The following is a 27,360-nucleotide window of genomic DNA, read 5'->3' as shown; positions in this document are numbered from 1 at the left end:
TCAATGGAAGTTGGGTACTTGTAAGGGTCCTCGACAAGGATGCGATTGACCAGGGAATTAATAGAGATTAGTACAGGTGGTGACTTAGGGTGGTTTGGGGTCACCACCTACGAAAACGGGGTAGTTGGCACCTGTAGGATAAGACATATTCCGCCAAAATTTTTTTTGGCCCAGAAGCTTGACTTTCAAATCTACTCCACACTATCGACGAAAATATTTCCTCGCTAAAATTAACTTCATCCTCATAATTGTTTGTTAATTTTAGCATAATTATTTGTTTGTCTTCTTGACTTACTTGGACAATCGGTTTATGATTTCAGTGAAAAAACCTGTGAGATGACCAGTAATCATCGCATCTGAATTGTACACAACAGTATCGGCACCGTAGGCCATACAGTAACGAAAAACCTGTTACAATGAAAGTTCATGTTGTTTTATTTGAATTTAACCATTACACGGATTTAAGGTGATAAGACATACGTCGTTTACACATAACCTGACGAAAAGGTCTAATTTTGATAAAGCTCCAGACATTTCTTCACTATTTCCACAAAGTAATCCTTATATGTTATCGGTGGTAGAGCATTGCTACGTACTTTATGGAATTACTGACATGAAGTTCAAAGTCTAAAATACAACACAGAGTATTGTATAAAGGTTCTAAAAAAATATAATGACTTGCTCCTTGAGAGGGTTCTACGCATTTGAAAGCGCGTTTTCATACACGATACTCCTATCTGCTATGAAGTTAACAAGTCAATCAAATCAATATGTTCGTAACCGCACCTAGCTAGAAAATCACAGAATTATATATCCTTAAATACATTGTGGTCATTAATCGATCGCACAAGTTACATTTTGTTTCAATGTATTGTGTAACTTATCATTTTCTACTTGCGAAAGGTACACGTAGGTAACATCAGAAGTATATTATACTTCTCTTCGAGAAAAGTGTACCACCACGCGGTCTAACTGTAATATGATTCTTTCAAACATCATTCCCAACATTTGGAGTGTACAAGGTTACTAAACCTAATCACATACACGATAAATAGTTCCCCTCATCATTACTCTATTAGCGCTTAACTATTTGCCAAGGCGCATGCGCTTGTGGATTTTTGTCACACTTCAAGACAATCAAGGTTTGTGCCTATGATTTAGTACCAAACAGCTATAGAATTCACTCTACGTTCCGATGACCATATGAACTTTGATGAGCGGAGAACAAACAAAAAGGGTGAGCCTGGGAATGTTACATAAGTATCAAGAGAATACTGAGTGTCATCCTTCTTTTATCCCCTTCTGGTAAAATATAAAGAAAAAAACAGATTAGCGTGTTGATCTAACTACTTTGTAACTCTCGGATCAGTAAACAAAATCTACCATAAATTCGTAGCTATGGTCTAACTTTTTCTAATGATACTTTTGAAGTACACAATTATACTTCGTACATAATAACTACCGTGAAGTTTTCACGCAAAGTTTACCAATAGTGTCCGAAACTCTGCCTGGTTATTTATATCATTTTTGTGTACGTCGCTGTTTAACGATCCTACAGACAAAAAGTTACTCACTTTCCTAAGGTATACAAAGTTTAGTTATAAACTAAGTATGAAAGCGTCGGAATGAATTGTTTAAGATAAACATTACAAAAACCCTTCCAACTTAATAAAAAAACTTTAATTACAAAATTCTTAATTATATTTTATCGTTTAATACAAGGAAGTCCTAAATTTACTTATGGCAACCAACTCGACACTTTTCTTGCACTTGAGTAAATTTTAAATGCAATGCAAAATTCTCCTCGATTATTTTCTTTATTTCGGTTGTTAAAATATCTACTTTTACTTGTAGAGAACTGGCAAGTTGTTCTAAGTTGATTAGACGACCTTGAACTTGTTGCTCGTAGTGTTGCGTTGGTCTGATTATGTACATTCGATTATTCTCAACTTTCGTTTCCAAAGAAGAAAGTTTCTCTAAAAGAAAATGGTTTAATTTTTCTAATCGGTTTTCCAATCCTTGGTTTTGGAATGGGAAGTCTAGACCAGAAGATTCTTGACTGCAAAAGTAAAAATAAATAAAATTGATTCAGTTAAGTGATGGTTTTTAAGCTAGCACTGAGATTCGGGAATCGACGAGTGCCGAGTAGTTAATTTCCATAGTAAGTCAGTGCAACGATTAACGAACAACGTCCCAAATGGCGAAGGTTCGGTTTCGACCAGTCTGGGAAATAGGGATATTTTTAAACTAGTCCTTGGGACCAGTGACCCCCTAGTGTCCTAAATAATAAACTAGTCTCCGGATTGGTCCCAGCCATTGTTCTTCAATAGATTTGCAATTAAAAAACTGGTCCCGAGGACCAGTAACCCCCACCTCTTGAATTAAAAACTAGTCCAAGCAATTAATAAACTGGTTTTGGACCAGAGGAAGTGTGCTATTTCCCAGAATGGTTTCGACATGTAGCGAATGTGTTAACAGATGATAAAAGTTAAAGGATGATAATTACTCATGACTTCTTGATGCCCTTTCATCTACAACTCCTTTCTTGGGATTTTCCGTGGAACAGTAAGGTTCAGTACCCTCATCAAAAATTTTAAAAGGTTTTTCGAATGGACATGACGCAACGCAAGTAAACTGTGAAATATTTTAAGACGTAAGTGGTAACTAAGTGATATATTGGCGAGGTGGTTCATTGGCGAGGTGGTTCACTGGCCATTGGTTCGTTCGAACCTTGCCACGAAGTAGTTTCTTAACTTACGCTATTCATACTGTTATCCGTATACACTCTGAAGTTCCTGCAAGAATGACACTGAGAGGATGTGGGTCCGTTGCATCCTTTGCACTGTTCGTCGCAATAAACACACTTTAATGTGTTTGCGTCGGAGTAATAGTCTTTGGGGCAATTATCGGCGCATTGTCCATCAGTGCTATAACGGCGACACTCGCAAACTGATACGTGGAAACCGTAAGCGGTGCAGCTTTTACAACGTGGATGGCATGGCCGGCAATACTATGTATAATGACAATTAATTTATGTAAGTGAACGAGTGCAAGGCTTAGAGATAGTTTGTTAAAATATTAATCGGTAATTAGTAGACGACACGATGTTACAGGCGCTATTTGTCAGTAGGGTAGGGCTTCCTATTTAGTCTGTCCTAAGCCTTTGACAGCTAGCGCCTCACCAGGCGTCGCTTTACGAGAATCTATGACGTTTCCCCTACGTCACTTCAGTAACCAGTGACAAACGAGCACGAATGCTTTGAAAAAGGTTACTTACAGAGATTCCCGTTAAGAAATGTTGAAATGCATCTCCGTTTACAATATACTCCTGGTAATATCCTTTGGGACATGGCTCATTTCGTTTCAAACAATAATCCTGAAAAAAAGGCCACAATATAAGTCTATTATTAATTTACTAAAATGCAATTTCAGTACGAAGTACTTACCAGGATATTTGGGTGGGTCATACTAAGCGCGCCTCTCTCGCACTTGTTGCAACCACCAAAACCAAATTTCTTCCCTGGACCAGTGCACCTAAAATTTACGGCGCCAAAAAATTTAATTACAGTTTTAAAGCAAGCATTCAGCAACTGCTTAAAACCAGTGAGCACGTATGAGGAGGAGAATTGGTATCAGAGTTTCACACATGCGCAATCGGCGCCACAGAGAGGTTGATTGTTAATGGACCACGTCGTGTCTGGCTCTGCTCCGAGATAGGTGCGCGTGAGAGAGATATCGGACTGTGCCGTTACAGTTACCTTCCTCTTCAATCTTGATACTCCTTCTCATACTTGCTCACTGTTAAAACGGATTACAATGCTTACCCATCTACGCAATTTTCGTGGCAAAGTCTGCAAATTCCTTGATGGTTGTATTTGTGAACTGGACATGCGTCGGAGCAACGGCCTTCATTCAAAACGCTTTTGCAGATTTTGCAATTGCTGGGACCCTAGTTACAAACGTTAATCAATGATTTTGAACATGTGTTTTCACAAATTTTGCACAAATGGGTTGGTTTTTCAAAAAAAAAGCCAGCAGTATTTGAATTCTCTTTAGAAAATTATTGTACTTACAGGTCCATAGCAGTCCGTTAGACATTGATCGTCGCACTTTGAGCATGTATTAGTTCCGGTTTCGTAAACGCTAAAAGAAGTTCAGATTGGAATAAATAACCTAATGAATTACTAAGACTTTCATAAGTCTATAATAATATGTTCTATAAGTTAACACCGGGGATTGAGCTGGTCATACGTCATTGGGTCATGATTGGAATTGATTTAAAAGTTGTTAACATACCCAGACAATGTTTCGCAACTTTCGACGCAACTACTTTCAAATTTGGACCCTTTACATGTTAAACATTCTTCTGGACCTTGTCCCCAACAACCATCTTCGTTGCACTGACTGTCGCAAACCAACCCTTTTAGTTCTAATGAAATTTAAATAAAATTTTAGTTATTTAAGATTACGACAATTGTTAATGTCACACTGATTGTTATTTGGTTACTTAATTATAATAAATCTAGCAATTTTGGCAAAGGACTTACTGCAATTGTTGACCATTTCATTCTTGGAAACTAAAATCCTGTGCGCTGAAGATTCCGATTGCGTTATTTTTTCCCATTTTATCTTATCGGCGAAACACAAGTTTTTGTTTTCTAAAATCATAACGCTCCCGGCGTGAATTGTTTTCAGAGATCTCAAATTTAAGGATTCCAGCGAAGACTGTACGATATAAAGCGATGCGAAATACCTGAAAATATATTATTTTTAGCGCAATTCTCCAACTTATTGTGGAGTTATTCTATTTAAATCAAAGTTATTCTAATTTATTTCGAAGTTATTGAAACTTATTTTGTAGTCAAATAAAATTTAGGTAATTTCTCTTACTCAGTTCTTTGAATTCCACCGATAACTTCGAGATTTTTTAACCATTTTAAATTTTTAAATTCCGGATGTGAAGCCTGAATGGTAAGGTAACCAGTGATTTCCTTTAAAGATGAAAAGACTTCTAGTTCACTAGGGTTCATTGGTGGGTGAACAGGGCCGGTGCTAAAGCTGTAAAATGGTTCAATATTATTTATTTTTTAATATCTGTCCCTTCATATTAAGGTTTTTTAAACGTAATATAAAAGAAAATATCAAATAACTCTGAATTTAAAAAAATGTATTTGTAATTACTTGTGATAACTTTCTTCGAATCCCTTAAAGGTGGAATCTAGGATGACCAAAGAACCATCGATTCTGTCACATCCACGGAATGAATCAATGTTGTCTTTGTGTATAACATCGACGCCTTTGCAGACTACGAACATATTAACAAAATTATAAAAATCTATCTCAAATTATAGAAACGAAAGTCAACTTGTAGGAGAACCACGTGACCCGCCCTTTTCTTTAAGTTGAGGGATTTAAATCACAGTGACAACACTTTTCCAGCAACTACGCCACCTGGTGACGCATATTCGTAGCAAAAACCTTCGACGTGTACTTATGGAAAGTATTATAGGGTTATGCTAAAAGTTTAAACAACATACCCTTTTCGCATGTTCCGTTACAAGGCACACACCGACCATTTTCGGCCATTTCATTTTCTCCGCAAGATGCAACACATTCTCCTCCGTCAATTAAAGCATTTTCTAGATGAAACAAATTAAATATATGTTCAATAAGAATAATTGATTTACATGTCATGAATCTTTAGTTTTAGGACATAAACAGATGACGCCAGGAGTTACAATAAGAATGGCGCCATCTTTCGTAAAATACAGGTAATATAATTACTTGGACATTCTATGACGCAAGACGAGCCTAAAACGTATCTTCCTATGGGACTGTCTTCCATGGAACGAGTGAAGGGATTGATTCGTCTCAACGGAGGACATCTCGTCACGCATTCTTTACCATTGGAAAAGTCACGACAAGCCTGTTTCAATACAAATTTCAATTATTAAGAAAATCTAAAAAAACTAAGAACCAGGCCTTAATGAAGTCCATCCCTCCCAAGCTTTGGAGCTTCTCCATTGAGACAGGTTTTTTTGCTAACACATTTTATGTGAGAGATCGTCCTTACCAAACAATGTTCCTTATTCGGGCCAATACATCCACCGGCGCATTTGGGATGACAACAGTCAGTTCGTTTAGGCCCGAAACATTTCCCAGAGCAATGAGGGGAGCAATTAGATTTCGTTATCTTTTGACAGTTTTCACGTCCGCTGTTCCAACATCCGATTTTGCACGAAAAGTCACAAGGTAAACCTAAATTATAACGATGTATCGTTATTTTATGCAAACCACATTCGACCAATGTATCATCTTCGGATTTTCGAGAAACTTACATGTATTATTGGTGAGATTCAAATATTCCAAATGATATGGTTTGGAAGTGTTTCCGCTATAAATTTCAACCCAATTTATAGACGGAGTGTTGCACAATTTTCTATTTCCGAAGTAGCCGATGCTACCATTCATTATCTCCGCGAGTGAAGGCATTTCGAATGTTTCAAATTCGTTATCGGTGACGAGAAGCGAATATTCGTTGTCTTTATAAGAACACAATTGCTTTCCTCTGATAAGGAAGAGCGATGGCAAGACAAGTCTTTGCAGTGACACGGAGCTTATCAAAACACATCCGGTAACTTCACGGATTTCGGACAAAAAACCCAAATCAACGCCACTCTGTAAATTCAACAAAATAAGGGTTAGACATAGCTGTTTCAAGAAGCGATATCTAGTTTACTAGGGAAAAGGTGTGAGATGCCTAAATATTCGCGCACCATAGTCCTAGTTCCCCTTTCGAAATACAAGGGGACGTAAAAGGAGGCCACCGGGCTATTTCGCCTTCTCTCCTCAGTCGGAAAATACGTAATTTTTGTCATTCGCGTCGCGTTAACGTGAGTTTTCAAGAGCCAATGAGATGCTGGCTGGTTGTAATTTATAGGCGGGGGTTATCTCCGGACCTATTATACGTTTGGGCTGGAGATAAAGAGCTGGAAATGTGGCTAATTTATACCATCTCCCTACTAAACTAGATATCGCTTCTTGGTGGTATTCTTAATTGTAAAAAGGGATGCTAGTATTGTGGTACAATGCAATGAAAAATTCTAGGTTAATCTTCTGATTGGTGTTTATCATCTATTACCGCTCCTAGGTTGACTTATGTGATATCTTACAATTAAACAATCAAAAGAAATTTGCGAACCTCGATGGATTTCAATTCCAAATTTCCTTCAACATGCGTGCAATTAGTGTAACGATCTCTCAATTCTTGGTAATATTCGGTTTTGTCGAAGGCTTTCGGATATCTATTTTCTGGAGTGAGACCCTTTCCGAAGCAGACTAAAAAATAAAGAAATTGAACGAGTTACAATGTAAATGCTTAACTTTTTACACATAACCAGAAGGGAAAGATGAGAAGTATTATATACTTCTGATATCACATATAATGTATTGTGAGATTCAACAATTACCTGAAAACTAAGGCGTATGAATACACAATATTAAATCTCACAACAAAAGAAAATAGTATTATTGAAATAGACAAAGAACTTAATTAATATGTGTGAACTTGAATATTTTATAATGAAATTATTAACCATAACAAATTAATCTTACTTTTCTTTTCGTAGATTATATTGTTTACATCTTGACAAGAAACGTAACTAAGTAACGCATACAATAGAACAGATCTAAGCGCCATTGATGGTGACATCTTCAAAAGTTAATGAAAAAACTGAGAACTCTGTTCAGAAGGGTGGTAATAATAAACTTTAATTTAACAAATTATATTTTCAAACCAAAAATCCTTAATTATTTATATTTTTAAGGATAAAAGGTCTTACTTTAAGATCAGTTATTTTCTGCCCAATGTCTTCAATGTGCTCTGAACAAAAACTTGAAAATAATGGTTTTGGCAATCTCTTAGATTTATCAAAGATAAGATATTCTTTTGAAAACAAACTTAATATTTGATTTTGATAAAATGTTTCAATTAAAACTGGAAGAAAATAAACGATTGAAACATATATAAAGGATTTCGGACATTGAGAAATGATAAGCTCCAGGCAAACAATCTATGCATTGCACATTAAGTGATACCAAGAAGTGATATCTATTGTTTATTAGGGAGAAGTTATAAATTCGGGCCACATTTTTAGCTTTATCTCCAGTCCAAACGTATAGTAGGTACCCCGGAGTTAATCCCCGCCACCTCTAAATTACAACCAGCAGCATCTCATTGGTTCTTGAAAACTCGTGCACGTCAGCGCGACGCGAATGACCAGAAAATTACAGTCATATTTTCCGACTGAGGAGAGGAGGCGAAATAGCCCGGCCTCCTTTTACGTTCCCCCTTGTATTTTGAAAGGGAGACTGGGACTATGGCTCGCGCGAATACTTAGGCATCTTGTACCTTCTCCTTAATAAACAAGATATCACTTCTTGGTGATACGTAGTCTTTCATTGGAGATTTTACAAGACTTTCTTTACTTTAAAATAAAATTTAGATATGTACTAATTTTCGTTTTGTGATTAGGGCTGGTTTTTGTGTACTTTTAAGGAGAGGAGGAAACTTTTGCATTGCAAAACCCGAACTTACCCTGACCTATTTTAGGTCAATATTTAGCATTGCCTAACACGTGGTTTTATAGTTCAAAAATATCCATGGACTTTCACTAACATTTTAAATTATTTTGCAAATCTTTGACCTCTATGAACCCTGCATGAATTTGACGAAAGGTCAACGCCACTTGTTGTGCAACTGTAAAGACGTTGCTTTAAGAAACCTACCTTGTTTACGTCACCTTTGTGTATTTGTCTCGAAATAGTAAATGGAATATTGATTTTTAACAATGTAATGTAAAAGCATAATTTAAGTATTTGAGCCACACCCTGAGAAATAAATTGTGCAAATAATAGAGCCTGAAATAAATCAATTTTTATGTAAGGTTACTGTTGCATGATCGTGGACTCATGGTATTATAGTAATGCAGATATGTAAGCGCAGTCATAAAAACTGGGGAACTAAAAATGGTTGGACCGTGTGGAAGACATTTAACCGTCGGAACTCGACAAGTAATTTATTAATTAATTGTTTATTATAGAGATTAAACTTATAATTAAAGGGAGTATAAACTGACTTAAAAAAGTGTCAGCTATGACAAATTTCAGGAAAGCATAGATTTCTTCTACTTGTAATCTTTAAAGGGACTGTAAAGTAGGCTTCGGCTGGTGGGTAAAAATTATGTGAAATACGTCAGAGGCACGTGACCAAAGAGAGGCGTGGTTCAACAGTTTAGTTCGTTTTATTTCGAAAACTATCACTTCATGGAATTGGCGCTGCAATCTCGTGAAAAACAAGGACTAGATGTCCAGTTCCACTGCATAAGGAGTCTTCGTATCTTGGCATCACGTGATGTCTGTGACGTATTTCAAATAATTTTTACATACCCGCCGATGCCTTCTTTGCAGTTCCTTTAAGCGGCCACATACTCGCGGAGCAGATCACAAGCCACGTGATTTCTAAGTTAAAATAAATTATGCATGACGTCAGAGGTGAGCTCCTCCCCTTTAATACAAGCAGAGAGACTCAGAAAATGGCCTGTTACAGATTAGAAGTAGAAGAAATGAATGTATCCCTGGTAATGTGTATGGTAATGGGCCACAAGGGCAGTATTATAGCGCATATGGTGTACCCAAAATACACCTTAAAACCAATTTCAAAATTGATTTGTTTATTTTCGAAAGTCCGCTCTTGGTATTCAATATAACGTTACGGAAAATGGTACGGTAATAAACCCTACTGGGTTCGAATACACGCTAATTAAAACCTTGGCCACCGTTCTAAACTTCAGGTAAAATTATAATTAGCAAAGAAAGTGGATAACTAACAAAAAATGTATAATTAGTTTTACTTTGGTGGATGAAACACCATTGCCGTATTCTGAGCTAACAGACGATGGAAAGTCATTCGGGTTTCTTGGTGAATTGCTTCAAGGGGTAGGTAACAACATGGATATGTTTAAACCCTTACGTATTATGGATTCCTATCTCTAACGTTCTAAGAGAAATTTCACTTAGACGCCCGTTGAGAGGAGAAAAAAAAGTAACTCCCCTCCCCAACCTTGCGCGTGAGAGGTAAATTCGTAATTTTCTCTCTGCGCATGGCAAAATTTCAAACCCACCACTCACGATTATCCGGAGAGATAGTTTGTTTCCCCACGTGACCTAGCTATTTAAGCCTCAATTTACATCGGCCGCGGGTGTAACGCATATTTGGTGATCAGCTTTTCATAATACGTTAGTATTTATACATATCCATGTTAAATACTTATTATTTTTCAAAACTAAACTAAAATTTGGCAATTAAGAATATCGACGTTGCAATGGCCATATTAACAATAACTTACGAGCGATTGAAAGTTATGGATTTCACTCCTGCTTACTTAATGGACGACGTTAAATTTTTCGTTAAATCCCAAGAAATAACTGAAAGAAAAGGAATATTTTTCACTGAACCTTTCAAAAGATGGGTAAATTTCACTTTAATAGAGGCTAAAATGTAGAATCGTTGATCGAGCGAGAACGGACAACCTAGGTTTCGTACCTTTAAGACCTAGAGGCCATTGCTTAAATAACTATTCCCTTAGAGTTGTATTATTACTTTGTGATAAAACCGAAATAGATTTAAACAGGAACACATCGATTTCTTCTACTTGCAAATGCAATCTTTAAGACCTCATTCTAATATTTGATTGTAGATAAGGGGAGGGACTTAAAACTGCTAAAACGCCCTCTCCCTGGGTTTACTCGTTCAGAACACGCCAAGTAAACTTATTTACATTTTGGTTCGACGCTCGAACGTCGTTAGCTAAGTCAACATCACGTGGTTTCTAAGTTCAAATATATTATGAATGACGTCAGGGGTGACGGTTTTAACACCTCCCCTTTAATTCAAGCAGAAAGGCAAAGAAAATGACCTGTTAAAGATTTGAAGTAGAATGAATCTTCCCGGTACAAATCAATCTTTTCTCGTTCGGTTCTAAAAGATTATTTCTTAACTAACTCCTGGATTATTTTCGGCAATTGTGTATAGACGTGGCTACTGATTCTAGTTTACGTAACAACTTACACCATCCTTCTTCAAGCTTTACTTAAACGTAATTACAACAGAACCGGAAAAGCTGCCATTTTTATTCTGGCAAACATTTTGAATCAAGGATATAGCCTTAGTCCATCAAAGCACTTTCGCTACAAAATCGCCACGACAATTGTTCTGGTATCCTGGCTTCTGACTTGGACGGTCATCTCGATATACTATAACTGTTCTTTGACCGCATCGGCCAGCCTTCCTGATGACTTAGCAATCAACACTCTAAAGCAACTAGTCCCTTATTTCGAACAAAAGAAATTGGGAATCGGGGCTTTACACGGTAGCTGTCACTTTGACAGAATCCACGCTTTATCAAAGACGAGTGACCTAAGTCAAGTTATCCGCCCAGCGAAACTCGAACGTTTGATTGAATGGATACTGAGAGGACAAGTGGCCATGATGGCCGAATCCAAGTTTTTGAAGATGCATATGCACTCCATTGGAATGCCTAGTGACGCTTACCACATGGTCCAAGAATCACTATGCTACGGCAGTACCGCAATAGGAATGAAGAAAAACTTCACTTGTAAAACTGAGTTTGGAAAAATGTAAGTGCATTTTTTATGCTGTTGTTTTAAATGCACGTTTGAATAACTAAGTAAATAGTTTTCAAGTACAAGAACTTTCACTTGGTTTAATTCCCCAGAATTAATAGACTGAGAGCAACAGGATGCTTTAACAAATGGGAGGACAACTTCAGCTTCTCCTACCAGCGAAGCGAAGGTCTGAAGAAGGAACAAAACAGTAAAGGATACTCGCCAATAGACAGCCAGGACCTCGAATGGGTCATTGCTCTGTGTTTCATCGGACTTTTGTTATCTTTCTTAATTTACAACGTCGAACGCGGGGTGAAAGTTTATCGCACAAAACATTTTAAACAAACGACCGTGGTTTCAAATGTCGAAGGTGAAATAGAGTCTGGAATTTGAAGGCCTTGTTATCTTAAAACACATCGTTAGATATGGAGGCTTCTAAGCAAAAGTACTTTGGAACTTTGGTGGACTGATAACGTTGAAACGCCATCTTACGTTTAGTAAAGGCTAGGTTTAGCTCCGCCCTCAACATTAACGAGTTGTGATTGGCTTCTGCTTTTGTCAAGGTAAAATTTGTGTGGAGAAGATTAGCTAGCATGTTAGGGGCGCCACAAAGCCGACATTTGCTTTAATACTTCACGTCAAGGTATTCATAAAGGTCTTAATCAATATAATGATTAGGTTACGTTAATTTCACACCGCTGTGATTTTATTTCACGATTTCAATTTTATTCGCAACCATAATTAGGTCTAGATTTATTTCATTGTAACTGTAATTTTTGAAATACATTCGAAGTTCAAAATAAAATATATCGATTGTTGTCAATAGATGGCAGACACATGTTACTGCGGTTAAGGTTAATCAATATGAAGTCGCATTCGAAGATAATTATTGTACACAACATTAACCACAGATAAATTCAATTAATGTCATATCGTAATCAGTGCAAATCGATTTATTACAGAAGCAGATCTTAATAATTATGTTTGCTAAGCCTACAATCGTTAAGTAGATTAGAAGCTACACGTGCCAAAACTAAATTAATTATCAAAGGTTCTGATTGGATTTCGCTATAGATGTTTTCCAAAAGCAGTGGGATTTGATATTAAAATTTGAAAATTATAGGATATTACAGGACATTCTGAAAATTATATGATTTTACGGAACACTTGAAAATTATAGGATTTTAGAGGACATTTTTGAAGATTATAGGATTTTAGCGGACACTTTTGAAGATTATAGGATTTTAGCGGACACTTTTGAAGATTATAGGATTTTAGATAATATTTTTGAAGATTTTAGGATTTTAGAGGATATTTTTGAAGATTTTAGGATTTTAGAGGACATTTTTGAAAATTATAGGACATTTGTGAAAATTATGGGATTCTACAGGACACTTTTAAAAATTACAGGATTTCACGGGACACTTGAAAATTATAGGATTTTATAGGACACTTTTCAAAATTACAGGATTTTATAGGACACTTTTGAAAATTACAGGATTTTATAGGACACTTTTGAAAATTACAGGATTTTATAGGACACTTTTGAAAACTACAGGATTTTAAGGGACACTTTTGAAAATTATAGAATAACTAAATGCAATGCAATCATTGACCTCAGTCAAGTCATTCTGAATCCAAACAAAGTCAGGAGTTATACAAATTGGAAAACGACGAACAATATTTTTATTGTCAAGTTGTCACCTCCTAACTTATATTGCATTTTACGTTTCAAGGCATTATGCTCGATACGGTTGACTGAGCCGCTGTCTTTTTACCATTGACATTGAAGAAAATCAACATTTTAATGGAAAACGAAATTTAATATCCTGAATCTTTTCAGACATCAGTTGAAACTTCGTCAGACGAAAAAGACAACAAATGGAAATGAAAGCTTAGCCGAGCGAAAAGAACACAAGAAACGAAAAAATAAACAGTCATCGGATTTGAGAGAAAAATATCGGACGCTTTTATGTTCCAAGAATGTCTAGCTCGAGGGGGTAACCACTTATAGCAATTGTTAGCTCTTGTGGAGCCCCTAACAAGCGCACACGCGTTAATCTTCTAACCACCAATTTTACCGTTGCCAAAGACAGTCCTAAACCAATCAGAACCCGTTAAAGTCAAGGGGCAGAGCTAAAGCTAGTCATTGCTAAGTTTAGTGGGTCCTCCACCCCTCGACTATGGGAGCATCTAGTGGCAACAGTTTGAACTAAACCACATCCGAGACTTGCTGCGAAATATCAGGGATAGATTTAATTTTAGAAGTAGAAATGGAGAACGGAACGGTTAGTATTTTCTTCAGTCCGACTCATACCCCAGTATAGAGCCCCTCCCTCCAACACGTAATGTAACGAAAACTTTAAATTATCTTATTGGCTCACTTAAATACTACGTTTTGATGACGTTGCTGCCGGGGACGGCGAAAAATCCATAATTCCTTTTACCTCTGTCGCTATGACCCTCCCGCCTCTTCTATCATACCACTCCGTCCCGTGGAAGAGGGTCCGGGACTTTGACACGCGCCCAGATTACTCTGTTCTCCATTCCTACTTCGAAAGTTAAATCTATCCCTGAAAATATTTATACATCTGATTTCAGACTTGAATTTTTCACTAGTGGTTACCCCCTCGGTTTATCATTAAAGGGTTAAAGATGTAGTGGTAGCAACAAAAACAAGAGTAGCTAAGCTACCCGGCGTTTCCCGAATGCCCGGGTATTTTACCGGACGTGGAATAGACACTAAATAGTTTTTTTGGAAAGGCCCGTGTCAAATATCTACAAGATCTTTTTTCTTTAGAATTAGAAGCTAACCGTTTTTAAAACTTTCAAATTTCAGTTAAAACCATGCTTATTTAGGGCTGGGTTGACACGAAAATTTCAGATTTATAATCCCAAACTTTGCCATATTTTCCTGACCTTTTTAGGCCCAATTGTTATTGTTCTGAATATAAGAAGGGTTGATATTTGTAAACAATTTAGTTTAAAAGGTATTTTATGAATAATTTAACGTTATTGTGGATCGATTTTGGCGTCTGGTCAAAGGTAATCTCGCTAAAACGTCTTGTTTAAAACGTAACCCAGGTAGATATTTTTGAACCGCACATTTTTTAGCAACTTTAATAGAATTCCCTGATTTTATTGAAGTTCTTGGAAATCCCTGACTTTCCCTAACCTATTTGGTCCATTTTGAAATTCCCTGACTCTTCCAGGTTTTCCCTAACCTGTTTCAACGTAGTAGGGGTTGTTCATAAAGCTTAAATGTTACCGGGGTCTTCTATAATAGGACGTGCTTAACAGGCTTAATGGTTTTGGAGTTCGCCTCTGTCCCAAACTTAAGAACTCAACATGCACCAAAACACTCCCAATGAACCCGAATTTCCGTGTGTTACTGATATCATAAGTTCATGAGCTATGTTCCATAAGTTCATGAGCTATGTTCCATAAGTTCATGAGCTATGTTCCATAAGTTCATGAGCTATGTTCCATAAGTTCATGAGCTATGTTCCATAAGTTCATGAGATATGTTCCATAAGTTCATGAGATATGTTCCATAAGTTCATGAGATATGTTCCATAAGTTCATGAGATATGTTCCATAAGTTCATGAGATATGTTCCATAAGTTCATGAGATATGTTCCATAAGTTCATGAGATATGTTCCATAAGTTCATGAGATATGTTCCATAAGTTCATGAGATATGTTCCATAAGTTTGTCACTGATTACTAAAACCAATCGAGTGTAGTCTGCAATTCTCATTTACATAGTTCTCGAACTAGCTCGAGCTGTAAGTCTATACCATTACGAAGTATAGGTGGTGTCATACTCATGGAACATGTCTTATAAACTTATGCTGATATCAACCAACAAATTGGCCAAAGAAATTCGGAAATCAACAAATTGTGACTGTGAATGAAGAGCAAACATACAAAGAAACAAACGAAACACAAATTTTACTACTTTTTAAAAAGAAACCTCAAAAACAGATTTGGAGTTAAGTTTAAGGTGTTGCTAGCCCTTTAACAGGGTTATCAAGAATGGAGTCGAAGCAAGTTGTTTCCCACAATCCTTGCAAGCAAGTAGGAAGGGTAAGCAGGAAGGGCAGGCAGGCAAGCAGGCTGGAAAGGCGGCGAATGCATTCCTCCTTTGGAGTTAACGGGATAATAAAATAGATCTTTTTTATTCTAGCGGGCATTATTAAGGTTCCGTAGGCGTGCCACATTGAACCGTGACGTCACGCGGAGGTTTTTACCTTAAGGCTACCCGTTCCTCAGAATCCCCTTTCATTGCATACGCCGCACGAACACAGAAACCAGGGAGCTTAAAAGAATGGGAGTTGAAATTGGATTTTTTATTTTAAAGAAATGTGACTAGAGATGTGAGGCGGTGATTTAATTTACCTTTTGTAACTTACCGGTAATTTAAAAAATGCGGTCGTAAGTTACCGATTTATATCATACCGTAATTTTACCATGGTAAATTACCAAACAGTTTCCAAATTTTAGCCCTCATAGATTCAAAACTATTTTTGGTGAAACTAAGTGTGCTAGACTGTCAGAGACTCTAACATTGAGCCTAGTTTACTTCACAGAGTCCAGTTTTTCAGCTCAATTTCTTTATTTTGCGCTGTTTAAGCACCTAAGCTAGGTGTGAAGTGGTCAAAATTCAACGTGGTTTACGCGTGAAGAAATAAATTACCAACAGTACGGTAATTTTACTTTCCCAAAGAAGGGGTAATTTAATTTCACATCTCTATTTGTGAAGTTTCAATTAATTAAACTGTTCCTAAAACATTTCTAAAGTTCAATCTAAAAACTTAGCAGTAACATAAATGTGGAGCTATTATAGACAAGGCGTTTCACAGGAAGCCTAGTTCCAATTCCACTATTTTTCCCCTCCATTTATCATTAATGTTGCAGCGAATCAGAAAAACGTTTAACGATTTATCACCTAAGCAAAAAAAAAAGTGTTTGCCCTAGTCACCCACTCACAAAGCGTTGCATCATTTTATCTAGACGGTCCTTGCTAGGTGCTACTATTTATAAATTCCTCTTAGTAAAAAAGAAATTGCATCACTGTTTTGTTAAAACAAAACGAGTTCGCTATCTGATAACCAGTCCAGGTTGGTTGTCTTCAAGGTCACGATGACCATTTCGAATAACAAGAAGATTCTAGAGACGTGTTGTTAAATTGAAGACAAGGAAAAATTCGTAATTGCAGTAAACAAGGTGAAGAAACGCTTAACGTTCATTCATTTATCAATTCTCTTTACTTTGAAACAGATTTGGTAAATGATTGAACTGAGATATTTGCAACGCCAACGCTCCACCCTTACAATTCTCCTTGGTATCGAGGAACAGAACCGCTGGTCGGAAGCCGGTCGATCTCTTTATGACCTGAGAAGGATTAAGCATAAGGACGTATCATAATTCGAAGTATCAGGGAATTTCTTCTAAACTTTTTTGATAAAACGTGCAATCCAATCTGGGAAATAAGAATAGTTTTTTAAACTAGTCCATGGGACCACCCTAGTGCCCAAATTAACTTGTCCCCCTTAGTTTTCCTTTAGATTTGCGATTAATAAACTGGTCATGAGGACAAGTAACCCCACTACTTGGGGTGACTTTCGATAGAGTTAGATTCGTGCGAACTGTGCCATTTCAATGGCAATTAATAAACTGGTCCTTAGGACTAGTCCCCCCTTAGTTTTGCTATAGATTTTCAATTAATAAGCTGATCCAGAGGACCATTAACCCCATACTTTGTGAATTTAAAAGCTGGTCCAAGCAATTAACAAAAAAAAATGCAGGACCAGTAACCTCCACTTTATGAATTTAAAAACTGGTTCAAGCATTTAATGAACTGATCCCGAAGATCAGTAACCCCATACTTCGTGAATTTAAAATTGCATGGTCCAAGCAATTAATAAGCTGATTTTGAACCCCAATGAGAAGGCGTGCTATTATACCCTGACGTATCTCCATAGTTGATTGGTCCAAGCATTATGTCTGTTTGGCGCGCGCGTGCGTTGGTGGTGGTGGTACACAAGAGGCCAGAGCAACCAGCGAGGTACAGAGAACCTCGAGACATTCTTTTCGGTTAACTCGTTCGTCGCCAGACCTCCGGAGCTTGCAGCAACCGAAGCTCTCTCTTTCTCGTTTCGTATCGTCTTGGTTCAGATTGAAAACTTACCCTGAAAAATTTCGTTGTTCGTTACAATCAAGAAGCCCAACCTTTGAGAACCTCCTCTCAGAAATGAGAATTTTATCGCGAATAAACCGTGCGAAAATATTCATGAACTGCAATAAAAGAAACTGCCTTAAACAAAGTGTTTCCCGCGGATAAACGCAAAAACTAACAACAAAGACCGTTCCTCTTGGACGCAGCTACTGTATAAAATATATATTGTTCACTTATTTTTCTCAGCGAGATATAAACTATACGTGCCGCTGGTGGTGTGTTTCATTGTTCTGTCGGTATTATTGTCTTGTGCACGGAGCCTGTAGTAGTCGTAGTAGTTGAAATTCCCCGTTGGTTGGACCGCTGTAGTTGGGCCTAGTTGTCTTCAGTCTTCAGTTTTCGTTTTCGTTTCAGTGACATTTCAAAAAATTGTCTTGTCTCGCGTCGGAAGTAATTGGTAATCCTGGCGTGTTTTTGTAATTTCAGAAGTTTGTTGTGTTCGGGCGCCATGGGTAAACGAAATAGTAAGCTTAAGGCTGATGTCGTCAATCGTTTGGTTGCCGAAACCTATTGTAAGTACTTGAAATTTAACTTTACTTATTTTACGTTGTATTAGATAGCTTAAGACATGAACCGAAAATTAAGAGTGTTTCAATCTTCAGTTTTAAAGTTTAGGTTATAAATTTGAACTTTAAGTTGGTAGTAAATTCAAAAACAAACCGAAAGTGGCGTAAATTTATTAAGTGTAAATTTATATTTTATAGTCTTTAGTCTAAAAGTTTTGTAAGTGGTTTTCGGTGAATTTCTTAACCTATCTAATAAAGTCCTTTTGCAAATATACAAAATCAGGAATAACTAAATGCTATATCAGGGTGTTTCTGATAAGCCTGCAGGCATAAATTAAGGGGGATGTTCTTTGGGAAATCAATTTTGAGTGGAAAATGTTCCAAGATATTTTCCCGTCCAGGTGATTTAAATTAGAAATCATGGTCTTTCAATTTCTTACTTAAATCTAAGGGGTCATTCGTAAAATACTCCAATCTTAACTTGAAAACAGTGCCCCTTATGGCAAAATGGAGATAGAAGTTTCATTTTCGACTCAAAATCACCCAAAGAACATCCCCTTGCCTTAATTTATAGCACACTTATCTGAAACAATCTGTATAATCTACAATATACACTATTAAATTATTTTGGCATTTTCAAGAAGTCTTTAAAACATTTTTAATTATTTTGAACGTGTTACACGGTTTAAAGGGAGTATAATACACTTGATAAAATATTTGGAGGACAATTTATGTTTGGGAATTTATACTCCCTTTAATGGTTGCACTGAATAAATTTAATCATTTTTATAAATTGTTATGAATTGCGTAGTTGAATTATTGTTTGTTACGGCAAGTTTATGGGTAAAGACTTGTAAGTTCAAATTATGCATATATTCCTTGCAAATATACTTCCTTTCAATCGTTCAAATAAGCAACATTTGGAGTTCATATTAATGTCGTACCTCTAAGAAAGTACAGTGAGGGAACATATCAGCATTATAACAAAAACATTTTCGGGATTTGATGACTGAACCGCGTTTTGAAAAACTGAACAGCTACTTCAGCTGAGAGAGAAGTGTACTGCACAAATCGGGGTAATTGTAACAAGATTCTTCCCAACATCATTTTACATTATAAGTGCACAAGGTTACCAAACCGAATCTCATACGCGATAAATAGTTCCCTCATCATTACTCTATTAGCGCTGCTTAACTATTTGCCAAGGAGCATGCGCTTGTGGATTTTTGTCCCACGTCAAGACAATCAAGGTTTGTGGGTTGATTGCTGAGGATTTACTACCAAGTAGTTAAAGAATTCACCCCACGGTGCGATTTTTACCCATCTGAAGTTTGATGAGCGGGAAATCAAACAAAAATGGTGCCATGAGCCCGGGAAGAATCATGTTACATGACTAAAGTATTAAGAGGGGATACACAGTGTCTTCCTTCTTCTATTATCCCCTTCTGGTTGTATGTATTAGTTGTAAAACGTTTTGGGCCGAGCATCACTGATCGGTCAATCAGTCTGTCAGGCTTTGATAGATAGATTGAAATTATAATTTTATATTAAAAAATCTGCATTAACTATTAGGAAGCAATTTAACTTTGTAGAAGTGAGGATTGGGTAGCGAAAAGGGAAGCAATGTTTAACGAAGATCGATTGGAACGCGTTTAGTCGTCGTCTGATGTTATTATAGGATTTGAGAATAATTAGATCTTGCCGTCGACAGGCGAATGGAACGGTTGCAGACCGAGAGAGAATGTCAGCTCTCACTTTAGGCCTAACAATGTTTTACATTGTTCGTTACCATGGTAACCTAGTTATTAAAACCAAAATCTATATTCGCCACCGAAGTAAGCCAGCAGCCACGCACCAACAAGAATTGGAATTTACAATCAGGAAGGAAATCCGGTCTCAAAGTAAAGATAAGAGAATCGTAAAAAGTTTGGGTTCGTCTTTCAATAATGCTAGCCCATTCTAGCTCGGCCATCTAACTTGGTTGTTTAGACCGGTTAGTAAGGTGAATCCCACTGAACCCAAGCAAGGTTTTCCGCTAAAATCCTGCAAGTCCTTTCTGGCTGGGCCAAAAAAACTTGGGACCCTTAACGTAGATACTAAATCATTGGTTGCATAGACCGATTAGAATGGTGAATCCCACTGAACCCAAGTAAATCTTGCAAGCCCTTTCTGCCTAGGCCAACGAACAGGTTAATAGAAACCCATAACGAAGATAATATGTTGCATAGACCGGTTTGTATGGTGAATCCCTCTGAGCCCAAGCTATAATCCAGTCCTTTCTGGCTCGGCCAACGAACTTGGTACCAATCACGGAGATATTGCATCATTGGTTGCTTAGACCGGTTAGAATGGTGAATTCCACTGAACCCAAACAAAGGTACCAGCTAAAATCCTGCAAGTTCTTTCTGGCTCGGCCAAAGAGCTTGTTAATAGGGACCCATGACGAAGATACTAAATAATGTTGCATAAACCGGTTATTATGTTCAATCCCACTGAACCCAAGTAAGGGTTCCCGCATGATTTTGCAAGTCCTTTCTAAACTTGTTAATAGGGACCCATAATCTATGTTGCATAGACCGGTTAGAATGATCAATCCCACTGAACGCAAGGAAGGACTCCCGCCAAACCGAGTTCCTTTAATGTCACCTAATCCACGCTAGACCAACGAGCAAGTAACTTACTTCGGTTCTGAATTGATCGTTTGCTCCTCGAAAAGTGCACGCGCGAAAAAGTAAAACGTGAACGGTTGGTTGAATTAAACGTAACTAAGAAAGAGCGCGCTATTACTTCTCTCTAACTATAGCTTTGTTTCCTCATTTGGCGCCCCCTGGGGTGAACTGACTTATACTCCGTCCGTCGTTGGTCCGTCCGCTTCGGGATCGCGACTACAGTCTAACTCTACTTGTCCCTAAGGGCTAAAGTGGCGAGTATACTCTGAATTTTAGTTTCCCCGCACTTTCTGGATGTAACCACGCGAGTAAATGCCAAGCGCTGTGCCATTGCTGTTTACCGAGTTTGTCTCGGATGGGGGACATAATTCACTTAGCTATATCATTCACTCGACGAGCCGCGTTTAGTCGTGTAATGCATTTAAATGTATCGCTGCTAAACATGAAAATATAATAAGAATAGGCGTGACGGAGATATTTAATTCAATTAAAATTAAGGGTAGTAAATGGGTAGCTACAAACTCCGCAATTCGCAATTGCGCAGTTGATAATGCGCATTGTATCATGGTTGCGCAAAACAGTGGCCCGGACGGCAAAATGTCATAGAACATTTTCGACTCAAAATCGTTCAAAGAACATCCCCATAATTTATGACAGACTTATCACAAACACCCTGTGTAGTTACACGCAATAACAGCATTCAACATCGAGAAGGTGACGGGTTCATTTGTGTTTGTTTAGGTTATAGATTTCAGCTGATTTTAGGAGAGTTAACAGGAAAGGCTTACTGATACTTGCGCTTTTAGCTGCAAAATCAATTAAAGCTCTACAGTTACAGTACACACAGAAACGCTTAAATGCCTGTTGTTGAAATTGGGTAACGCGTATGAATACCAAATGTTAAACCTTAAAAAAAAAGAAAGTAGTTTCCACTTGAATATTAAGCTAAAACCAGATATTAATGGAAGACTTGAAATTGTATATGCTAAAAGCAAACCTCCTAGTTGCATCTATGACGTCACCGATGGTCAGAATTGGTGGAGAGTAACTCCATCAATGGCAACGAAGTCTTCCTAGCATCCTCAGTGTTTTAATAGGATCGTACGATTCAGCGCCCCCTATGTATTCAAAACATAACACAAACAAAATGGAAAAATAATTTCCGAAATTGCCCCTATCTGGCAGCACCAAATTGCAAGGTACACTGGGATACGTTCATTGCCACACATGACCCTAAACCAACAATTTTCCTTCTATTTGCATCTTTGACGTCACTGATGGTCAGATATAGTTTGAGTCTTGCAGTCACTGTAAATTGACTCATAATGAAAGTATTATGGGATATGAAGAAGGAATTTTATGGCATTATTTGGAGCTTAATTAAAGTTGCCAGATTGAAGGTTTTCCTCCACTTTCGTTATTCCCTCCGGAACCGTAAATAAATGATTTGATGAGGACCATAAAAGCTTGGGGCAGTACTGGAAAAGTGGGCCTATCATTGTGAACTCAAAGCAAAAGCGAATGGATATTGTAGAGTCATAGTAAATCCTTAGAGCGAAAAGCAAGGAAGGCTAAAGGCCCATTCAGAGTAGAGTAAGATCTAACGTTGCATTCGGTCGCCTCGTTAATTTCATTTCGGTCGCGTCGGTTCCTTCCTTTCCCTGTTCAGACGTGAGAGCAGACGACTTAAAACGAGACGCATGATTCATGGTGATTTTTGATTCAAGCCTTTTGAAAACTAAAATAGCTGCTCAATCAATATGACACATACAGCACCAAGAATCCTAAAACTTTCCATATATCGTCTGCTAAAGAGTAGCTCACTTGATCACGCGTCAGTTACTTGGGCATGATCGTGTGTGATATGGCTAAGAAAAGGCGCTAACTAACGAGGTGGTGCCATCTCTACACTCACTGCGAAGCGAAATTTCTAATTTAAAAACTAAACCCGTGAACGAATCTATTACGTAGTCGTTGACACGTGTCTTAATAAGCGAGAAAAAGGGACTACACCAATGTGAACTGAAGATTTTAGTTTAGTCTGAATAGGCATTTATTCTTAAAATTTCAACTTCATCAACAGGGAGTTAGGGACTAAGCAATTATGGCTACACTTTTAATTAGAATTGAAATTTCGGCCTAGAAATTTCTGGATTTTATATTTTTATTTTAAAGTTGCCTAGAAAATTATTAATATTTTAAAATGGATCATGTATAAATCTACAATATTAAAGAGGATATGAATAATTAGGTTTTAGTACTGTACTCTACGTGTTAGGTCTTTCTATGAAGATGACGTCATAGGGAGGGCTCAAACGTCTATGGTGGACTTGAATCACCAGAGTACGGAACCATCCATTAATGTCATCATAATTATTTCCTGATTTCTTTCATAGTATGTTATCATTGCCTCCAAGCTAGTGTTGACGAACTAAAGGACTTTTCATAGATTGCTAAGATTTTCAAGTATAATTATTGGGAATTTCAAGCGTCTTCTCTAGAACTGTTTATGGGATTAGATATTTGCGACTGAAGTCAAAGTTTCCAGTAATATTATGGAAAGATTCACTTGGGCTTAACGAGATTGTAATGTCAAGGAACTTGATGATCTTTGCATCACAACAGTTCATCGAATTATCCATGTGGATTTTGCCATTTAATAATGATTTACTAGAATGTTCTTAGATCTTGATGTGTTCTTCGAAAATGTGCAAAATGAAGGATGATTATGCATGGAGTGGTAATAAGGCTACATAAAATTTAAAAACAAAGATAATTAGGAATAATGTCATAATTAGAAACATGTGGAATGTAGTGTTAAATATTCATATAAAAACACATTTACGAATCATTTGACGATGAGCTAGCATACTCCAAGAAAAAGTTACAAATACATTAGTATGTAATACAAGGGTTATAACAACGGCAAAATGCAGCAAGGCCAATACCACGCGGAGCTATACAACAATGTAAACCACCGTAGCGAAAAATATAGATCATGCGTATTAAATATGGTTAGTTTAACGTCCCTAAAAAGGGCGTGAAATGTTTAACAGAACGTCTTTAGCAGCTCTAGAAAATGTTGCCAAATGTTACCATATTTTCAAATTTCCGGAATTTAAAATAGCGTGTCGGTATAATTTCCGTGTGTGACACATGGCCCCACAGTACGAATTATAATCAAGCGCGGGAAAGAAGTAGGTAAAGAAAAAAAGGCGAGCTTCTCTGACACGATAAAGAATACGTTTCTTTCTAGGGTTATGATAGGCCTGGTCAGGGCTGAACAAAACGCGCGGCTCAAAAATGGAAATGCAAATCTATTTCAGCGTGCGTGCCGTTCTCAAAGAATCCGAATTTGGTCGGACACAAAAGAACAGGCGACTACTATCAACCTTGCATTGCAACAGGGAAGGATCCTACGTTAAGCCTTGGTTCCTACTTCAAAGGGCATAACAAACATTAATCAAAGCGTAGGCCTGGGATAATAGACAAATCAATGCTCTAGCCAATTGCCATAGAGACGTCTTTGGTATCGAAGAGACCGCTTTTAACAGTTACCCTTACTTTTGCGTCGTCTGCTCGAAAGGGAATTGTCTTACACTAAAAAACTGTTCGAAATCAATGATATTTAAAAACTGAGGAACGCTGATTAAATAAATACGTATGAATTTGTATGGTTTGATTTATGCATTTAATTAAGTTAATTAAATAGCAGACGACATTTTAAGTTTCGGTTGATTTTTCCCAAACTTTGACGCCATATCCTGTCTCTCACTCCGTTTTAAGATTCTTGAAAACTCCGTTTTGGTAAGCCTTGGCCACCAAATCAAAAACCCACAGGCCGTATTAAAGTTTCCTCATTGGCTAATTTAATATCACTAACCGGTTTGATTGATGCCCCCTTCACAGCAAACTTTGACGTACGTCCTAGCTTCTGAAAAGCGAACTTCCTGTAAATAAGATTCAGGTGCTTAAATACGTCATAGGCACGTGACTCAGGAAAGGGTAGGCGTGGTTCAAAGAAACTTAGTACGTTTCATTTCGAAAACCAGCAACCACTTCTAGGAATGGCACTGCAAGTGCAATCTCGCGAAAAACCAGGACTAGGTGGACGTGGAGTCTTTGTATCTTCACGTCAAGTGGTGCCTGTGACGTATTTCAAATAATTTCTACCCACCCTCCGATCCGATGGCTTCTTTACAGTTTATTTTTGAAGACACTGGAAGAAAACACGAGGTCCTCAGGACACTAGTTTTAAGCAAGCGCAACGTCCTGATTTTAATAAGTAGTCTTTTGAGCGGCTATTGTAATCCACGAATGGAATTCGCATTTTGAGATAAAGCAGAACTGAGTTCCGTCGAATGAGGTCTCATTTTGGAATCAATACAAGGCATAGCGAGCCGTTATTGATCCTTGCTGCTAGGCCTACATCAAGCCAGCCAAGTAAGGCTGGCCCACTCCCTAGCCTACTCGTTTTACTATCTACACGGGGCTCTATAGGCCAATCCCGTTCAGTTTCAACAAATATGAAATCTTTACTTTCGTAGATCCATCGATTTTTCATTCTCTCGCGTGTGTGTGCTGCTCAGCTTTTCATCTTGAAAACTCCCAGGCTGATTATTTATTCAATTAAATATTCGAAAGTAATTAATAAAGGGTAATGTTCCTGATAAGTATTAATTTATTCAAAAGAAAATAAAAATATTATCGATTAATCAATTTTAATATTAAAAACGAAGAGTTCAGGTAATATAATTGATTATACCTTTAAAGAAGGGCCTTTTTCTAAATATGAAAAAGAATTACAAAATATTAAAAAGAAATAAATGATCTCTTATTACAATATGATAATTAGTACATTTAATTGGTCTTAAAAATGAGGACTACTGCTGTGTGTCTAGACAAAGCTTCCACTCTTACGTGCATACTCCCTGCTTTTGTTTCTAGATATTATTCAGCTCTAGTATCAACAAAAATGAGCAATAATGTTGGGGAAATTTATTGGGAAAGTATTGATAACATTGCGCAAATGCCAATCTATTTCTGAATATAGCTTTTTAATAACCCTTGAGTAATTTATAATTATAATTTTAACTGCAGTAACTTACTATTAAATTTCAATATTTCAAATTAAATTTTGGTGAAAAAAAATGGAGATATGTAATTTTTTAAAAACTTTAAAACTAAAAATTTTAATATCTCTTACTTCAGCCAATTAATTTTCACCGCATATCTTTTACTTTATCAAGGGCTTGTTTTTAAAGGCTTTTTTTTATTAATTACACCTGACTTGGAGAGGAAAGTTTTGGTTTTCCCAACTTGTTTTATTATAAGTTTCATGTTGAAGTAGGGAGCCCCTTGTGCTTAGCTTCACTGTCGAAACCTACTGCTCAGCGTGATAAACATTTCTACAGGGGCTATGGGGATTTACACGTAAAGTTAGACCCCTAAATATTGGCTTTCCCTTCAAAATTATTATATTTCGTAGCCCATAAATCGGCAATTTAAACTTGGATATAAATTAATTCTAATTTAAATAAGTAGTCATCCTTAAAATACTCCAGTCATAACTTGTTATAGGAGGCACATTTTTGGACTCAAAATTTATTTCCCATTGCACTGCACTTTGGTCCGGTCCCGTAATTACCATTTTTGGAACACAATGTATTAAAGTAAGTATGATTAAGTACAATTTCAGAGGTCCACGTTTAAGCCTCTTTATACCAAAGCTTACCGTAGCTGAATCTAAGTGTTTTGTTAACTCGTTATTATTAGAAAACGTTGCAGCACGGATTTTCGCTTAGAAAAATAAAAACATAATGTCGAAAAACGCGATATGAATGAAAAAACACAAAAACACCCCCCAAACTTCTTCAAGACGAGTGGGCCTTGGGTTTGAGTTGGGCCTTGGCGCGGGGGGCATTCCCCCTCTAAGGAAAGTAGCGTAGTTAAGGTGTATTCCAATAAACCTGAGAGAAAAACCTTTCCTTTTCGTGTTTGGGATCGTTAGAAAGCCGCCAAGCGGCTGCATTAGCGCCCTCGTTCCTATCAAACTAAATAAAAAATTCAGGCAACTCTCATTTTTCACTTTTCTTACCTTTTCTCTAGATGAATTATTAAATTTACTCAAGAATATTACGTTATATTCTTTGAGTTATGATGGAGTTGTATTTCGTTTAACGTAGGGCCTACACATATAGTAAACCATTTAGTATATGGATTTAATTCTTTTAAATTAGAATGAGATATCAATCTGAAG

General features: G+C 37.1%; 3 protein-coding genes across 3 annotated transcripts in view; 2 read left to right on the top strand and 1 right to left on the bottom strand.

The window, feature by feature from the left end:
• Positions 1-1,643: 1,643 nt before the first annotated feature.
• On the bottom strand, positions 1,644-7,738 carry LOC149678296 (epidermal growth factor receptor-like). The gene is made up of 17 exons (XM_089836284.1): positions 7,615-7,738; positions 7,202-7,338; positions 6,339-6,678; positions 6,074-6,258; positions 5,785-5,926; positions 5,538-5,639; positions 5,182-5,305; positions 4,891-5,058; positions 4,548-4,753; positions 4,297-4,429; positions 4,074-4,143; positions 3,825-3,949; positions 3,447-3,534; positions 3,278-3,376; positions 2,759-3,010; positions 2,507-2,634; positions 1,644-2,059 (listed from the first exon to the last, which is right to left on the bottom strand). The coding sequence occupies exons 1-17, from the start codon at positions 7,709-7,711 to the stop codon at positions 1,735-1,737; spliced, it is 2,721 nt and encodes a 906-aa protein (XP_089692410.1). The 5' UTR covers positions 7,712-7,738; the 3' UTR covers positions 1,644-1,734.
• LOC149678295 (glutamate receptor U1-like) lies at positions 7,632-12,512 on the top strand. The gene is made up of 7 exons (XM_089836285.1): positions 7,632-7,756; positions 8,946-9,072; positions 9,745-9,851; positions 9,906-9,996; positions 10,368-10,529; positions 11,093-11,697; positions 11,796-12,512. Exons 2-7 carry the CDS (start codon positions 9,028-9,030, stop codon positions 12,076-12,078), a joined length of 1,293 nt encoding a protein of 430 aa, XP_089692411.1. The 5' UTR covers positions 7,632-7,756; positions 8,946-9,027; the 3' UTR covers positions 12,079-12,512.
• Positions 12,513-17,969: 5,457 nt separating this feature from the next.
• Positions 17,970-27,360, top strand: part of LOC149678294 (frequenin-2-like) — a 52,803-nt gene continuing 43,412 nt past the window's right edge. Inside the window, exons 1-2 of the mRNA XM_089836286.1 lie at positions 17,970-18,141; positions 18,353-18,438. Coding sequence (XP_089692412.1) covers positions 18,375-18,438 — 64 coding nt within the window. The 5' untranslated portion in view covers positions 17,970-18,141; positions 18,353-18,374. The remainder of the gene's footprint in view (positions 18,142-18,352; positions 18,439-27,360) is intronic.

This window comes from Phalangium opilio, unplaced genomic scaffold, assembly GCF_054372755.1.
Source record: "Phalangium opilio isolate 3A_F unplaced genomic scaffold, DU_Popi_V2 ptg000042l_1, whole genome shotgun sequence".
Lineage (NCBI taxonomy): Eukaryota > Metazoa > Arthropoda > Arachnida > Opiliones > Phalangiidae > Phalangium > Phalangium opilio.
Note: the sequence above shows the minus strand (reverse complement) of the source record. Positions and strands in the feature narration are given on the sequence as shown.

Excerpts from the sequence above, each read along its gene's own strand:
- LOC149678296 (XM_089836284.1), bottom strand. The coding sequence starts at position 7,711 with ATGTCACCATCAATGGCGCTTAGATCTGTTCTATTGTATGCGTTACTT. Across the intron at positions 5,927-6,073 it reads CGAATAAGGAACATTGTTTG|GCTTGTCGTGACTTTTCCAA; the intron begins GTAAGGACGATC and ends GTATTGAAACAG. Across the intron at positions 4,144-4,296 it reads AGTTGCGAAACATTGTCTGG|CGTTTACGAAACCGGAACTA; the intron begins GTATGTTAACAA and ends AACTTCTTTTAG.
- LOC149678295 (XM_089836285.1), top strand. The coding sequence starts at position 9,028 with ATGGTTGGACCGTGTGGAAGACATTTAACCGTCGGAACTCGACAA. Across the intron at positions 9,073-9,744 it reads TAACCGTCGGAACTCGACAA|TCCGCTCTTGGTATTCAATA; the intron begins GTAATTTATTAA and ends TATTTTCGAAAG. Across the intron at positions 9,852-9,905 it reads GCCACCGTTCTAAACTTCAG|TTTTACTTTGGTGGATGAAA; the intron begins GTAAAATTATAA and ends ATGTATAATTAG.